This window comes from Saimiri boliviensis, chromosome 7, assembly GCF_048565385.1.
Source record: "Saimiri boliviensis isolate mSaiBol1 chromosome 7, mSaiBol1.pri, whole genome shotgun sequence".
Classification (NCBI taxonomy): domain Eukaryota; kingdom Metazoa; phylum Chordata; class Mammalia; order Primates; family Cebidae; genus Saimiri; species Saimiri boliviensis.
In genome coordinates, this window is record NC_133455.1 from 11921870 (window position 1) to 11938629 (window position 16760).

General features: G+C 51.1%; 1 protein-coding gene and 1 long non-coding RNA gene across 3 annotated transcripts in view; one reads left to right on the top strand and one right to left on the bottom strand.

Moving 5' to 3' along the window:
- Positions 1-4147, bottom strand: part of HNF1A (HNF1 homeobox A) — a 25499-nt gene extending 21352 nt beyond the window's left edge. Inside the window, exon 1 of the mRNA XM_003932173.4 lies at positions 3822-4147. Coding sequence (XP_003932222.1) covers positions 3822-4147 — 326 coding nt within the window. The remainder of the gene's footprint in view (positions 1-3821) is intronic.
- LOC104652044 (uncharacterized) lies at positions 1091-15598 on the top strand. 2 transcript variants are annotated; one of them, XR_012518329.1, is made up of 5 exons: positions 1091-2285; positions 3107-5305; positions 12489-12685; positions 13623-14049; positions 14499-15598. It is a non-coding gene; the product is annotated as an uncharacterized LOC104652044 (long non-coding RNA). The 2 variants fall into 2 exon arrangements; XR_012518328.1 differs by having other exon boundaries at positions 13623-15598.
- Positions 15599-16760: the final 1162 nt, after the last annotated feature.

A 16760-nucleotide genomic window follows, 5' to 3' on the forward strand; every position in this document is an offset into this window, starting at 1 on the left:
GAAACGGGGCTAATGATATTTCAGACTTCAGAGATGGCCGGGAGGAAGAAGTGAGTTTAGGGCATCTCTAAGCCGTTGGTAAGGGCCAAAGCACTGCATGGAAGTGAGCTGACGGCCAAGTTGAACGGCAGGAATGACTGGGGCCTCAAGATTGCTGTATGGAGCCCGAGGTGGGAGGACCTGGGACCAAGTCCTGGCCTTCCTTCAGTCCTTTGGAAGAGTTTCATTGGGTAAGGTACTGCCTCTCTGAACCTTAATTTGCTCATCTGTAAAATGGGATCACTAATAATAAGTGCTGTGTATTGCACTTACTACATGTGTAATCTACAGGGCCATGCCATTTTAACCCTGGGGACAAGGCTTATTGTCACCTCTACCCTGCAGACAAAACCGAGGCTCAGAAAAATAAAGTCCCCTGCCCAAGCTAGAAAGGGCAGAGCTGGGATTAGGATGCAGGTGGGCTGGCTTTTGTCACGGACATCAGATCCTCCGTCTTCCCTTGGCTACTGTCTTCCTGGGTCTCGGTGCCCGGGTGCTGCCTGATGGGCAGGATCAGAGAGCTTCAAGGTTGCAGTTTGAAGGCCTGGTGCAGTGGCTCACACCTGTAATCTCAGCACTTTGGGAGGACAAGGCAGGTGGATCAACTGAGATCGGGAGTTCGAGACCAGCCTGGCCAACATAGTGAAACCCCGTCTATACTAAAATCCAAAAAAATCAGCCAGACATAGTGGGATGCGCCTGTAATCCCAGCTACTTGGGAGGTTGAGGCAGGAGAATCGCTTGAACCTGGGAGGTGGAGGTTGAAGTGAGCCGAGATTGCACCATTGCACTCCAGCCTGGGTGACGAGAGGGGAACTCCATCTCAAAAAAAAAAACAACAGGTTGGAGTTTGAGCTGATAGAAGATAGACAGGACCTGAGAGGACACCCAGGAAGGAATCCAGGGTCCCAGTTTCTTCCTTGGTCACGTCTCAGGCTGCTGAGCCCTGGCTAACAGGGTAGCGATGTCCTCAGGGCCTCAGAGAATCCTGGTCACTCATTCACTCCTGAGGTGCACCAGCCAGTGAGCTGGATGGAGGCTACACGTGGTGAATAAGGCAACACAGGCCTTGCCCTTGAAGAGCTTCTATTTTCACGGCAGGAGATAGAACACAGATAAATCAGATGATAACGAGCCATGACAGGGAGCAGGAGAAAGAAAACGACCGCAGTGGAAGAGAGTGACTGGAGGCGGGGCCCCCTTTAGGACGGAGCAGCCAGGGAGCTGAAGGAGAAGGAACCGGCCATGGGAAGATCTGGAAAGAGGTTCCAAGCAGGAGGATGAGCACGTGCAAAGGCCTGGGGTGGGAATTGGCTTGGGGCGCTGAGGAACAGCAAAGCCACAATGACTGCAGCAAAGTAAGCGAGGAAGAGAAACACCTGGGCAGAGATCCGGGAATTTGGTGGGTGGAGGGAGGGGAATGAATCCGCGGCAGGGAGTCTGGCCAGGGAGGAAAACTGAGGGCAGCAGGAGAGGAACAGACTTGCCCAAGGTCACGCAGGGAACTGAAGGGGGGATCTGAAGAACGAGCTCAGGGTCCTGCTGTAGCCACAAACATGGGGTACCCTAGGGACGCCCGGCACCCAGGACCCACCCAGGCTTCTTCCCAGACACGGATTTCTCCCAGGAAACAGCTTCTACTAGATGTTCTACTTCTGCACCGTCTTCCCAGCCTTAACCTCCCCGACGGCCCGGCCCTTCAACAGGGGTCCCCCGCCCCTCTCTCCCTGGCCCCTTCCCCAACCCTGAGGCTGGAGGCCCCACTTTTTTTTTCACTCAGGGTGTTTTCTGATCCCTTTTGTTACCTGAACAATAAGTAACCCAGGTAGTTAGTTATAAACTCTGCAGGAACAAGGAGCTGGTTGATAATTTATAGCAACATCTCAAATTTAAATGGAAAGTAAATAGCATGCTGTTAGCATTAAAGAAAACCCAATCGGGGCAGCGGGAAGCACTCCAGCCTCCTTGCAAGCTTGGGGTGCCTCATTCTCTCCCGTGCCCCTTCTCCCAGCTGGGTCTGACCCCCGCCCCTGGCTCCTCAGTTCTGCTGCTCCCAGCTGCTCTCTCCATCCCCCGGTGGCCTCTCTCTCTCTCTCTACCCTATCTGCCTCAGCTTCCAGGTCTCTACTGTCCCTAGGAAGCACTGTGACCTCTGCTTTCCCCTCAAATGCTGTGGATCAAGCCTCCCCCAACCCCACCATCCCCCCCCAAAGGGGGCTGCTGACCGAGAGGGCTCACTCAGCCAGGTAAGAAAGCATCCCCCTCCCCCACCTTCACCCCAAAGCCCCCATTCCCATCTGGGGCCCTGCGCAGGTCAGGCCCAGCCCCACCCCGTCCGGGCTGCCTTCGCCCTGGGTCTGGGATGCCTGACTCTTTGCCCCTCCCCTGCAGCTCTGGAGTCCTTTGCCCTCATCTTCCTGCCAAGTCAGGGGGCCCTGGCTGCTCCCCTGCCCCCTGTCCTGGGGCCCTCTGGAGGCTCCCTGAGGCCTCTGGGAAGGCAGGAATCTACCAGCCCTCCCCCACCCCAGCTGGGATCAGGACCTTGGACAGAAAAGAGATGGGCCCCTTTCGAGACTCTTTGGGGCTACTCTGTCTCTGACTCCCTGGCCACCTCCTGCAGGCCTCTGTCCCCCGGTCGGTCGTAACAATTGACAGCACCAAACAGAGTAGGTGTGGGCCCTCGGTTGGGTAAACTTAGTCAAGCTCCGTCCCGGCTCGGAGCCCCAGTTTCCGATTTGTGAAGGAGAGCAGTCAGTAGCTTCTGCCCAGGGCTCCTCTCAACGAGAAGGGAAATCGTTCCCCTGAAACCTCAGCACAGCGCCCAGGAAGTAGCAAACTTCCCCAAGCAGGCGCTGTAGGGAGGAGGTCGGGGAGCCCCTGCAGCCCCCAGGCCACCCTTCCTTCTCCCACACCCCACCCCCCGCCCCTACTAGGTGGGAGGTGGGTTGGCCCAGATCTCTCCAGGCCACCATTCCTACAAGTTAATGATCACAGACCTTATCAGAGCCTTTCGCCATTTATAAATTTATAAAACAAAAGAGAAATAATAAAGCATGTGGGTAATTAGTAACTAGGTCAGCTCTGCTGAGGAGAGGGGCGGCATCGAGCTCAGGACCCACCCAGTTCTCCGGGAGACGGGGAGTCCACCCGCGGATGGGATGTGGAACGGGGAGCCTCTAATGGCGCCTGCTGGTGAGGTGGGGTGCCTGTGGCCGCGCAGGAAAGGGGACCAGCTCCCACCTCGAGGCTCTGTCTGCCTCAGGTAAGAAGGATCTGGACTTCTCTGGCTGAATGCCTGAGTCCCTGGGAGGCCAGGGAAACCCCCAAAACCCCAGCTTCGAGCCCTCCTCCCTGGCCGTGCTCCCTGGCCCCCAGAGCCTACCCTCTGAGGACTCAGCGCAGAAGTGAGGGTCTGGGGAGTGCAAACGATCATAGTGACTAAAAATTTCCACCACCCCCGCCCCCGGTCATCCAGGCGTTTGAACTGGGAATTCAGCCACCTTTTCTCCCGTCTTGGACCCCCGGGAAATGGCCCCCCTTCCCAAAGACTCGGCTGAAGTCTTGGCTCATGGGTTGTGGGACTCTGGAGAGGAGCAGCTCAGGGCTGGAGGCTCAAACGTCCTAGAGAGGACCCCGGGCTCTCAGGGGCCCTGTCCCCCTTCCCGGCAGGTAGGCTCAAGGCTGAAGCTCATGAGGACTCGACTCCGAAGCGGGGCTGCCTAGGAGCTGAGGGGGCCCCGCTAGGCTGTCCCCGGGCGCTGGGACGGGGAAGGGCTGCTTACTGCAGAAGGGTCTCCACCACGGCTTTCTGGTGGGCCGCCTCCTCGGGGCTGAGGTTCTCCAGCTCTTTGAGGATGGGTGGCGTGAAGTCTTCCCCATCGTCGTCCGTCTCGTCCTCGGAGCCCCGAGTCTCTCCCAGCCCATTGGGCAGCTCAGCCAGCTCCCCTCGACCACCGCCGCATGCCTCCCCCTTGTCCAGGGGGCCATCTCCAGCCAGCAGGTAGGGCCCCGGCTCACCCAGCGCCTGGATCAGTGCCTCTTTGCTCAGCCCCGACTCCAGCAGGGCTGCCAGGAGCTCCGTCTGCAGCTGGCTCAGTTTAGAGACCATGGCTCGGCTGCCCCGGGGCCACGCGGCCTGGGTCCACCACGCCAGCCGCCTCCCCCACCACGTGGGTTGCGTTTGCCTGCCGGCCGGTGGACACAAACCAAACACCTTGCACCCACTGCCCCCCCAAAACCCCACTAGCCAAGCCCTGTGGGCACCCCCAACCCCCAACCCTGGCCCCAGCGGCCAGTGAATCAGGGCCCCTGCCTGCTCTGTTTACATTGGAGCTGGGGAAATTCTCCAAGGTTCATATTTATCCGTGTGCTTAGCGAAGGGACTGAACTTTGGACTTCAGCCCTGCAAAGTGCAGGCCTCATGGCAGCAGAGAGGGGCAGGGAGCTATGGCCTTCCATGGGAGTGGGCAGAGGGGAGGGCAGGGGCAGCGCAGATGAGGGGCCCTGAGCAGCTGGGATGGAAGGTGCTGGGAACGGGGAGGCCATTAGGCGAGCAGCATTGGGTCCCACCCCTGAAAGAAGCTTGTCGGGGCATCACACTGAGACAGGAGAGTAAAAACTGTTTGCTGCTGGCCGGGCACGGTGGTTCAGGCCAGTAATCCCAGTACTTAGGGAGGCTGAGGTGGGCGGATCACCAGAGGTTGGGAGTTCGAGACCAGCCTGGGCAACATAGTGAAACCCCGTCTCTACCAAAAATACAAAATTAGTCAGGTGTGGTGGCACACACCTGTGATCCCAGCTACTCAGGAGGCTGAGGCAGGAGAATCGCTTGAACCCGGGAGGCGGAGGTTGCAGTGAGCTGAGATCGCACCTCTGCCCTCCAGCCTGGGCAACGAGAGCGAAACTCCATCTCAAAAAAAAAAAAATGCTTGCTGCTTAAGGAGAGCAGCCACAGCAGGGTGCTCTGGAAAGACCACTGGGCTAGCTCTTCTCAAGGGCAGAGGAAGCGCACGGCCATTTTGGGACCCTTCCACCCCACTCCCGGCCTGACACCAGGCCTCCCCTGTGTAGGAAAATGTATGTTAAGGCTGCCATGTGCCGAGAACAGTGTGGCGGTCTGTAAGCACGACTTCACTTCATTGCATTCTGCTGCCAATTCTGAGTAGGTACCAGGATTATCCCCATTTTATAGGGGCGGAAATCGAGGCTCTGAGAGGTAAGCAACGTGTCCAAGGTCACACAGCCAGCAAGGAACAAGACTTGCAAGGTGAGACTGAGTTGAGGCGAGTGTGGCACTTGCCCTGGGTGCAAATTTATCTTGTACTTTTTGAGCTAAGTTCTCACTCTGTCACCCAGGCTGGAGTGCAGTGGCTCCATCACGGCTTACTGGAGCCTTGACTTCCTGGGTTTAGGTGATCCTCCCGCCTCAGTCATCCAAGTACCCAAGTAGCTGGTGCTACAGGCACACACCATCACGCCCAGCTTATTTTGTGTGTATGTTGTGTGTGTTTTGGGGTGTGTGTGTTTCAGATGGAGTCTCGCTTTGTCACTCAGGTTTGGAGTGCAGTGGAGCGATCTCAGCTCACTGCAACCTCTGCCTCCTAAGTTCGTGATTCTCCTGCCTCAGCCTCCCGAGTAGCTGAGATTACAGGCACATGCCACCACATCCAGCTAATTTTTTTGTATTCTTCGTAGAGATGGGGTTTCACCATGTTGGCCAGGCTGTTCCCAAACCCCTGATCTCAAGTGATTCGCCTGCCTCGGCCTCCCAAAGTGCTGGGATTACAGGTGTGAGCCACTGTGCCCAGCCTTGTGTGTCTATTTTTTCTGGAGATATGGTTTTGCCATGCTGCCCAGGTTGGTCTCAAACTCCTGGCCTCAAGCCATCCACCCGCCTCAGCCTCCCAAAGGCTAGCATTACACACGTGAGCCTGGCAGCCCCAGGTGCAAATTTTAAAGGAGTGCCAAGAAACCCAGTTATCAAGGTAAATAACATTTTTATGCGCTATATTTTTAAAATTAAAATTAATGCAAGACCCCAGCCGGGCGTGGTGGCTCAACCCTGTAATCCCAGCACTTCAGAAGGCCGAGGCGGGTGGATCATGAGGTCAAGAGATCGAGACCATCCTGGTCAATATGGTGAAACCCTGTCTCTACTAAAAATACAAAAATTAGCTGGGCATGGTGGCACACGCCTGTAGTCCCAGCTACTCGGGAGGCTGAGGCAAGAGAATTGCTTGAACCCAGGAGGCGGAGATTGTGGTGAGCCGAGATCGTGCCACTGCACTCCAGCCTGACTAACAAGAGCGAAACTCCGTCTCAAAAAAAAAAAAAAAAAGACCCCAAAGAACTTAAAACAGATGTCTACACAAAAACTTGCACATGAATGCTCATAGCAGCATTATTCACAAGAGCCAAAAATTAGAAAAAGCATAAATGTTTATCACCTGATGAATGAATAAATAAGATATGGCACAACCATGCCATGGCATAGACACATGTGTATATATGTATACATCTTTTTTTTCTTTTTCAACTGCAATAAAGAAAGATTTTTGTTGTCTTCTTGTTGTTTGATATGGAGTCTCACTCTGTTGCCCAGGCTGGAGTGCAGTGGTGTAATCTTGGCTCACTGCAACCTCTGCCTCCCAGGTTCAAGCAATTCTCCTGCTTCAGCCTCCCAAGTATCTGGAACTACTGGTGTGTACCACCACAGCTAATATTTGTGTTTTTGGTAGAGATAGGGTTTTACCGTGTTGACCAGGCTAGTCTCGAGCTCCTGACCTTAGGTGATGTGCCCACCCTAGGCTCCCCAAAGTGCTGGGATTACAAGCATGAGCCACTGTGTCCAGCTGATGCAATGGCATATTATTTAGTCATATAAAGGAATGGCGTTCCCATACATGCCGAGGCACGAGCCTTGAAAACATGATACTAAGTGAAAAAGCAGTCGCTAAAGACCACATCATGTTTGGGTCCATTTATATGAAAAGTCCGGAACAGGCAAGTCCAGATAGACAGAAAGGCGATTCGCGGTTGTCAGGTTCCTGGGTGGGAGACAGAATGGGGCCGGCTGCTCCGTGGGTGCTGGGGCTTCTCTAGGATGATGAAAATGTTCTGTAATTGATTGTGGTGATATCTCACAACTCTGTACTGAAACCCTCTGAATTGCACATTTTAAAAGGGCGAGTTTGATGGTATGGAAATCAATACAAAAATTGTTTTCGCTTTATTGAGATATGCTTACCGTATGATTTACCCATTTCATGTGTGCTTTCTGAGATTTTTTTTTTCTTTATTTTTATTTTTTGAGACAGGATCTGGCTCTATTGCACAGGCTAGAATGCAATGGCATGATCTGAGCTCACTACAACCTCTTCCTCCTGGGCTCAAATCATCCTCCCACCTCAGCCTTCCGAGTAGCTGGGACTACAGGTGTTCGAGACCACACCCAGCTCATTTTTTTTTTTGTAAGTTTGGTAGAAACAGAGTTTCACCATGTTTCCCAGGGTGGTCTCAAACTCCTGGACTCAAGAGATCCTCCCACCTCAGCCTCCCAAAGTGCTGGAATTATGTAGGCATGAGCTACCATGCCCAGCCTTGAAAAGTATTTTTTTTTTTTTTTTTTTTTTTGAGACCGAGTTTCGCTCTTGTTACCCAGGCTGGAGTGCAATGGCGCAATCTCAGCTCACCGCAACCTCCGCCTCCTGGGCTCAGGCAATTCTCCTGCCTCAGCCTCCTAAGTAGCTGGGATTACAGGCACGCGCCACCACGCCCAGCTAGTTTTTTGTATTTTTAGTAGAGACACGGTTTCACTATGTTGACCAGGATGGTCTCGATCTCTCGACCTCGTGATCCACCCGCCTCGGCCTCCCAAAGTGCTGGGATTACAGGCTTGAGCCACCGCGCCCGGCCTGAAAAGTATTTTTTAACTAATGTAAAATAATCTGTGATAAACAAAATAGACAGGCCCTGCCCTCACCACTAGCCAGATGTGGCTACCAAGCATTTGAAAGACGGTTTATGTTACTTGTTGAAATGCTAATTTTCAAAAATATATTGAGTTAAATTTTACATTAAGGAAATTTAGACTGGGCACAGTGGCTCACACCTGTAATCCCAGGACTTTTGGGTGGCTGAGGTGGGTGGATCAGGTGGGAGGTCAGGAGTGCGAGACCAGCCTGACCAATATGGTGAAACCCCATCTCTCCTAAAAATAAAAAAATAGCCTCAGGAGGCTGAGGCAGGAGAATCACTTGAACCCGAGAGGCAGAGTTTGCAGTGAGCCAAGATCATACCACTGCACTCCATCCTGGGCAACACAGCAAGACACCATCTCAAAAAAAAAAGGAAAAGAGAAAACAATTAACTTTCGGCTTGGCCGGGCGCGGTGGCTCAAGCCTGTAATCCCAGCACTTTGGGAGGCCGAGGCGGGTGGATCATGAGGTCGAGAGATCGAGACCATCCTGGTCAACGTGGTGAAACCCCGTCTCTATTAAAAATACAAAAAAATTAGCTGGGCATAGTGGCTCGTGCCTGTAATCCCAGCTACTCAGGAGGCTGAGGCAGGAGAATTGCCTGAACCCGGGAGGTGGAGGTTGCGGTGAGCCGAGATCGTGCCATTGCACTCCAGCCTGGGTAACAAGAGCGAAACTCCGTCTCAAAAAAAAAACTTTCGGCTGGGCACAGTGGCTCACGCCTGTAATCCCAGCACTTTGGGAAGCCGAGGCGAGTGGATCATGAAGTCAGGAGTTCAGGGCCAGCCTTGACAAGATGGTGAAACCCCATCTCTACTAAAAATACAAAAATTAGCCAGGCGTGGTGGCGAGCACCTGTAATCCCAGCTACTTGGGAGGCTGAGGTAGATAATTGCTTGGACCCAGGAGTTGGAGGTTGCAGTGAGCTGAGATTGCACCACTGCACTCCAGCTGGGTGATAGAGTGAGACTGTCTCAAAAAAAGAAGTTAACATTTAGAATAATTTTAAATTAGATTTAATTAATATTAAATTATATTATTTTTATATATGTTAATATAATGTTATATTACATTTAAAATAATTTGGTTTAAATTAAAATTTTATTTATAAAAATAACTTTTTATTTTAAAAATTAAAGAACTCCTAAAAATTAGCTGGGCATGGTGGCGCGTGCCTGTAATCCCAGCTACTCAGGAGGCTGAGGCAGGAGAATTGCCTGAACCCAGGAGGCGGAGGTTGTGGTGAGCCGAGATCGCGCCATTGCACTCCAGCCTGGGTAACAAGAGCGAAACTCTGTCTCAAAAAAAAAAAAAAAAAAAAAAAAAAAAAAAAAAAATTAAAGAACTCCTGGTCTCAAGTGATCCTCCCACCTCAGCATCCCAAGTAGCTAGGACTACAGGTAGGCACCATCACACCCAGCTTGCTCATTCATTCATTCATTCATTTATCTTTTTTGTTTTTTGCGACGGTCTCCTTCTGTTGCCCAGGCTGGAGTGCAGTGGCACAATCTTGGCAAACTGCAACCTATACCTCTGGGACTCTAGTGATCCTCCCACTTCAGCCTCTGCAGTAGCTGGGACTACAAGCGTGTGCCACCATGGCTCGCTAATTTTTGAATTTTTTGTAGAGACGAGGTTGTGCCATGTTGCCCAGGCTGGTCTCAAACTCCTGGGCTCAAGCAATCCTCCCACCTCAGCCTCATAGGCATGAGCCATCTCACATAGCCGGTAATGTATTTCATTCTGAGAACAACTCTATGAATTAGGAACTGTTCTAATTCCCCTTCTCCAGGGAGGAAAGAGGCTCAGCGAGGTTACATGACTGCTCAGATCCCTCAGAGCTGGGCTTCAGGTCCCCCTGAGCCAGGCAGGCTGGCTGTGCAGGAGTAGTTGACAGCTCTTGCCTTAAGCAGAGTGGTACCCTCATTCATCCGGTGCATTTATTTACTTATTTATTTATTTGAGATAGTCTCTCTTTATCGCCCAGGCTGGAGTGCAGTGGTGCGATCTCGGCTCACTGCAACCTCTGCCTCCTGGGTTCAAAAAATCCTCCTATCTCAGCCTCCTGAGTAGCTGGGACTACAGGCGCATGCCACACACCCGGCTAATTTTGTATTTTTAGTAGAGACGGGGTTTCACCATGTTGGCCAGGCTGGTCTCGAACTCCTGACCTCAGGTGATCTGCCCTTCTCGACCTCCCACAGTGCTGGGATTTACCAGCATGAGCCACCACGCCCGGCCAAGTGCATTTTTTGGTAAACCCCCGTTCAAGTTGCTTTGAGGTTGAGCCATTTACTGCTGGTGACAGCATTTTCAAGTACAGGCTAAAGGACAGGGAAGAGGCTGGGTGCTGTTCCTTCGTGGCTTGGAGGCTCTCCTGCTTATTCTCCTTGCCGCCTGCAGCCGCCCCTTGCTGACTTTCCCTTTCCAGGGAGCCAGAGGGAGCAAAGGGGGTGGGGCCTGACTCCTGTCCCCAGCATGTAAACTCATGAACAGCTGGGTCCTCAGGCTGAGCATTTGAGTCTGGAACGGCAGGTGGATTTGGTGGGAGAGGGAATGACAGAGATTGGGGAGGAGCCTCCAGGGAGTCTAAGGAGAGAGGTACACAAGCGGAAAGTTCCAGCCCCTAGCCTGCCCTTCCCCCACACTCAGAAGCCAAAGCTGAATTAACTCAAGGTCAGGAGTGGCATTTGCATTCTTGAGAATCACTGCAAAGAAGAGCTGTAGTCATGGCTGAGTGGTTAAGGCAACAGACTAAGGAATCACTGAAGGAAAAAAACGAATAGTGGCCGGGCGTGATGTCTCACGCCTGTAATCCCAGCACTTTGGGAGGCCAAAGTGGGCACATCACTGCGGTCAGGTGTTCAAGACCAGCCTGGCCAACATGGTGAAAACCTGTCTCTACTAAAAATGCAAACATTATCTGGGCATGGCGGTGGGCACCTATAATCCCAGCTACTCTGGAGACTGAGGCAGGAGAATTGCTCTAACCCAGGAGGTGGAGGTTGCAGTGAGCCAAGATGGTACCACTGTGCTCCAGCCTGGGTGACAGAGCAAGACTCCGTCTCAAAAAAAAAATTGAAAATTAAAAATTAGCCGGGCGCGGTGGCTCACGCCTGTAATCCCAGCACTTTGGGAGGCCGAGGTGGGCGGATTACGAGGTTAAGAGATTGAGACCATCCTGGTCAACAAGGTGAAACCCCGTCTCTACTAAAAATACAAAAAAATTAGCTGGGCATGGTGGCGCGTGCCTGTAATCCCTGCTACTCAGGAGGCTGAGACAGGAGAATTGCCTGAACCCAGGAGGCGGAGGTTGCGGTGAGCCGAGATCGCGCCATTGCACTCCAGCCTGGGTAACAAGGGCGAAACTCCGTCTCAAAAAAAAAAAAAAAAAAAAAATTAGGCCGGGCGCGGTGGCTCAAGCCTGTAATCCCAGCACTTTGGGAGGCCGAGGCGGGTGGATCACAAGGTCAAGAGATCGAGACCATCCTGGTCAACATGGTGAAACCCCGTCTCTACTAAAAATACAAAAAATTAGCTGGGCGTGGTGGTGCGTGCCTGTAATCCCAGCTACTCAGGAGGCTGAGGCAGGAGAATTGCCTGAACCCAGGAGGCGGAGGTTGCGGTGAGCCGAGATCGCGCCATTGCACTCCAGCCTGGGTAACAAGAGCGAAACTCCGTCTCAAAAAAAAAAAAAAAAAAAAAATTAAACAGGTATGTTTAGTAAGTGCAGTAGGTAGGCCAAGACAACCACTAAGTATGTCCTAACAACTTAGTAGCTGCTTGAAAAAAATAGTGCACGTAAATTAAGAGAAAAAGCAATATTTTCGCTCATTCTTAGCTACCTTTAAGGATGCACTAACGGGATGCGTGTGCCTGCTGCGCTGTCCACAGCTGCTCAACCCTTGAATTACCACCCTCGTTTCCTGTTACACAATAACTTTGTATGGCACTTGCTTTTTATCACAGCTGCCATGCCCTTGGCTTCACAGAAATCTTGTCATTGTGGAAAGGAAGGTCCTTCCATCGAACATTCAAACTTAATTCCTCTGAGCTGGTAGTTTGCAAGGTGTCCGGCAGGTGTCGCTGTGTTTCCTTCACAAATTCTCTCAAATACTCTGCTGTGTCCTGGGACCCAGTAGATTGTCAGTAAATGGTGGCTGTGAGTTTTATCAAGTGCTCTCCTCCAGGGTGAGCAGCTGCTTGCCAGGTTAGAATTCGGGTAAGGCACAGGCTTCCCGCTTGGTCTTAGCAGCCAGCACAAGACGAGTGTCCCTTCAGCCAGTCTCAGAGCACTTTTGCAATTCAACTGACCTTTGTCCTTCAGTCCAGACAATGCCCCAGGGCCCTCCTGCATTCGGACGGACTGTCCTTCTCACCCTCTACCTTTGCAACTTTATGGACAGTAATGCAATGTTCTCATCCATTTTCTCATTTAATATCTAACAGCCTCATAATATCCCCATTTTACAGATAAGGAAAGCAAGGCATTAAGAAGATAAGGAACCTCATCAGCTAAGGCAGATTTAAGATTTGAACTTGGATCTCCATGATGCCAGAATCTAAACCTTGACTAAATATTTGTTACTATTACTTTTGTTGCTGTTGTTGTTCTGGGTAACTCCAACCCTCTGCTCACTGCCCTCGTCACCGCCGTGCTGATTTCGCAGGTGAAGAGACTTAAGGTTCCGAGGGGCTAGAGCACAGTGCCTGGGTTTGAGCCTAGCTCCGCCGTTTACCAGCCATATGACCTTGGGCAACTTGCTTAACTTCTCTGTGCCTCAGTTTCCCCTTCTCTTGGGTTAGGAGAATGAATAAAGTAATATCCACAGTGCCCAACACCCTGTAAGCGGCCAGGTGCTGTGGCTCACACCCACAACCCCAGCACTTTGGGAGGCCAAGGCAGGCGGGTCATTTGAGGTCAGGAGTTTGAGACCAGCCTGGCCAACATGACAAAACCTCATCTCTACTAAAAATACAAAAATTAGCCGGGCGTGGTGGCGCCTGCCTGTAATCCCAACAACTCGGGAGGCTGAGGCAGAAGAATCACTTGAACCCGAAAGACGGAGGTTGCAGTGAGCCGAGATCCAACTGCTGCACTCAAGCCTGGGCGACAGAGCGAGACCCTACCTCAAAAAATCAAAAATCGAAATAAAAAACAAACAGTGCCCAACCCCCCGAAAGCATTCCACATGACTGAACGATCACTGCTATGTGATTACTAGCATGACCACCCCACGCCCCTTGGCCAAACCGAGTTCTCTTCTCTTGTAAAAACTTCTCCATATGAAGTCACTGATTCCATTTGACCCTTTAGCCCTCACCCTGGCATTCAAGGGCATGGACAGCTCCACCCCACGCTCTGGCCAGGCTGACCTCTTCCTTCCCTTCTCTGGCGTAGACGGCCTTCTTGCCACCTCCACCACCTGCCCCTACCCCCTGCCCAATTCTGTCACCCCGTACTGTGTTGAAGCTCCCAAGAGAGACAGCTGCAGTCATCACTGTCCACTCTGTTCAGTGAGGTCAACTCGGCCCAGCTGGGGGTAGTCACATCATGGAAACAGTCAGTCAGATTTGGTGTGTGTGTGTTTTATTTTGCTTTTTCAGAGAGCCGGTTGTTAAATATTAGCCAGCCCTCCTTGATGCTGTTCTTTCTACCTGAAACACCTCCCCGCTGCCAGTGAGCTCCAGAGACAAAAGCACCTGGGTCTGCGTTTCCCAAAGGCAAGAATCTGGTGTCGCTTGCGTGTTATTTGCCACGTCTGAGCACCGCTGCCTGTCGCATTATTTACCTAGCAGTTTTGCTCCTGTCAATGCACGTTTAAAAAATTAAACTTAGCGGGGAAAAGAAAAAAATAATAATAAAAATAAAATTAAACTTATTTTAACAAGAAAAGCTTTATGTAATTTTAATACACAGAAAACCAGTGTCCTGGCCAGGCACAGTGGCTCATGCCGGTAATCCCAGCACTTTGAGAGACCAGGCAGGAGGATCACTTGAGATCGGAGGTTCAAGACCAGCTTGACCAACATGGTGAGACCCCGTCTCTACTAAAAATATAAAAATGAGCCAGGTACAGTGGCACTGGCCTGTCATCCCAACTACTTTGGGTGGCTGAGGCATGAGAATGGCTTGAATCCAGGAGGCAGAAGTTGAGGCTGCAGTAAGCCAAGATCTCACCACTGCACTCCAGCCTGGGTGATGGAGTGAAACTCTGTTGCCATAAATAGCGAGCAGTCATTAAAACATGGAAACAAAGCAGGCAGGCTTGCTCTCCTTTCAAGAGAAGGCCCTAAGCCCAAGGAGGGTTTCTCTATGTTAAAAGGCAATCAGGCAGCAGTCAGAGGGGTGTGAAAGATAGCCTCTAGCACCTAACCAAACCATTCTCCTCCATGCAAGCACTTTAGATGGGCTAAAGAGAGAGCGTTCTCCCCCCATGTACATATCACCTACAATTACCACCTGTACCACTATTTTGCCAGCGCTGCGGGCAAGAGTAAATGTGGACGCCTTAGCCTGGCACCCAAAGCCTCCTCCGTCGGAATCTTTCCAGCCTCTTCTTGCATGCCGCTCCATGCCCAGGCCTCACCCACTGTATTTGCCATCAGAGAGCATACCTCGAACGGTCTCACCTCTGTGGCTTTGTACAAGCTGCTCTCTCTACCTGGAAACCTTCATTTGTCAAGCTGCTACTGTCTTCAAGATCTTCCTGGTCAGAATCTCCTGCTGTCCTCTTCTGCCACCTGCAGCAATGTGAGCTTTCACTGGCTGGCCTTCCTACTCACTGGAGCAGTGCTAACAGCATCAGAGTGCCCGGGACCAGGGGTTAGAAATACGGACTCCTGCCGGGCGCGGTGGCTCAAGCCTGTAATCCCAGCACTTTGGGAGGCCGAGGCGGGTGGATCACGAGGTCAAGAGATCGAGACCATCCTGGTCAACATGGTGAAACCCCGTCTCTACTAAAAATACAAAAAATTAGCTGGGCATGATGGCACGTGCCTGTAATTCCAGCTACTCAGGAGGCTGAGGCAGGAGAATTGCCTGAACCCAGGAGGCGGAGGTTGCGGTGAGCCGAGATCACGCCGTTGCACTCCAGCCTGGATAACAAGAGCGAAACTCCGTCTCAAAAAAAAAAAAAAGAAATACGGACTCCAAAGTCTACACTCAAGGATCTTTTTCTTCTTTTTTTTCTCCCCAATTTATTTTTATTTTAAAGATGGGGTCTTGCCATGTTGCCCAGGCTGGTCTTGAACTCCTGGGCTCCAGCAGTCCTCCCATCTTAGCCTCCCAAAATGCTGAGATTACAGGCATGAGCCGAGCCACGGCACCCAGTCCCAAAGATTTTGATTTAGTAGGTCTGGGGTGATGATCTTTGCATCACAGGACAGAGAGAGGAATATTGTTCTCTGTAAAAAAATAATAATAATAATAATAATTAATTAATTAATTAAAATGTATTTTTATGAAATATATTTGAAAGAGATGTAGAAGGACATACTCCAAACTGTCAACATCAGTTGCCTTTGGCAGGGAGGGATACACAAAAATAAAAATGATAGCAGGGCAGGGGAAAAGAATTTAAAAGCCCTCCATGAAACATTTCATGTACACTGAAGTCATACAGTGTATATATATATTTTATTTATTTATTTTTTTTTTTGAGACAGAGTTTCGCTCTTGTTACCTAGGCTAGAGTGCAATGGCGCGATCTCGGCTCACCGCAACCTCCGCCTCCTGGGTTCAGGCAATTCTCCTGCCTCAGCCTCCTGAGTAGCTGGGATTACAGGCACGCGCCACCATGCCCAGCTAATTTTTTGTATTTTTAGTAGAGACGGGGTTTCACCATGTTGACCAGGATGGTCTCGATCTCTTGATCTCATGATCCACCTGCCTCGGCCTCCCAAAGTGCTGGGATTACAGGCTTGAGCCACTGCACCCGTCCCCAGTGTATATTTTTATATCAGAATGAACGACAGCTGGCCGTATAGAAAGACGGTCTCCAAAGACGTATCTGCAGTTATCTCTAGGTGGTGAAATGTGGGTGATTTTTACTTTCTTGTTTATTCCTTTCTGCATTATTTCATTTTTTATTTTATGTTATTTATTTTTGAGACATAGTCTTGCTCTGTCACCTAGACTGGATGGAGTGCAGTGGGTAGATCTCGGCTCACTGTAAACTCCATCTCCTGGGTTCAAGTGAATCTCCTGCCACAGCCTTCCAAGTAGCTGGGATTACAGGTGCCCGCCACTACACCCAGATGATTTTTGTCTTTTTAGTAGAGACAGGGTTTCACCATGTTGGCCAGGCTGGTCTTGAACTCCTGACCTTAGGTATCCACTCACCTCGGCCTCCCAATATTTTTTATTTTATCTTTTTTTGGGACAGGGGCTTGTTCTATTGCCAAGACTGGAGTGAGGTGGTATAATCACAGCTTACTGCAGTCCTGACCTCCTGGGCTCAAGTGATCCTCCCACCTCAGCCTTCTGAGCAGCTGGGACAACAGACATGTGCCACCATGCCCAGCTTTTTTTTTTTATTTTTAATAGAGATGGGGCGTCTCACCATGTTGCCCAGGCTGGTCTCCAGCTTCTGGGCTCAGGTCATGCCCCAGAAATGTTTGCCCAACAGATTCAATCCACAATTTCTGAAGGCATTTCTCATGGTTTGCTGAAGGCATCTCGTCATTCCAATTAAATTGTAAACTCCAGGAGCGCAGGGACCACGATGACCTTCACCTCACCCC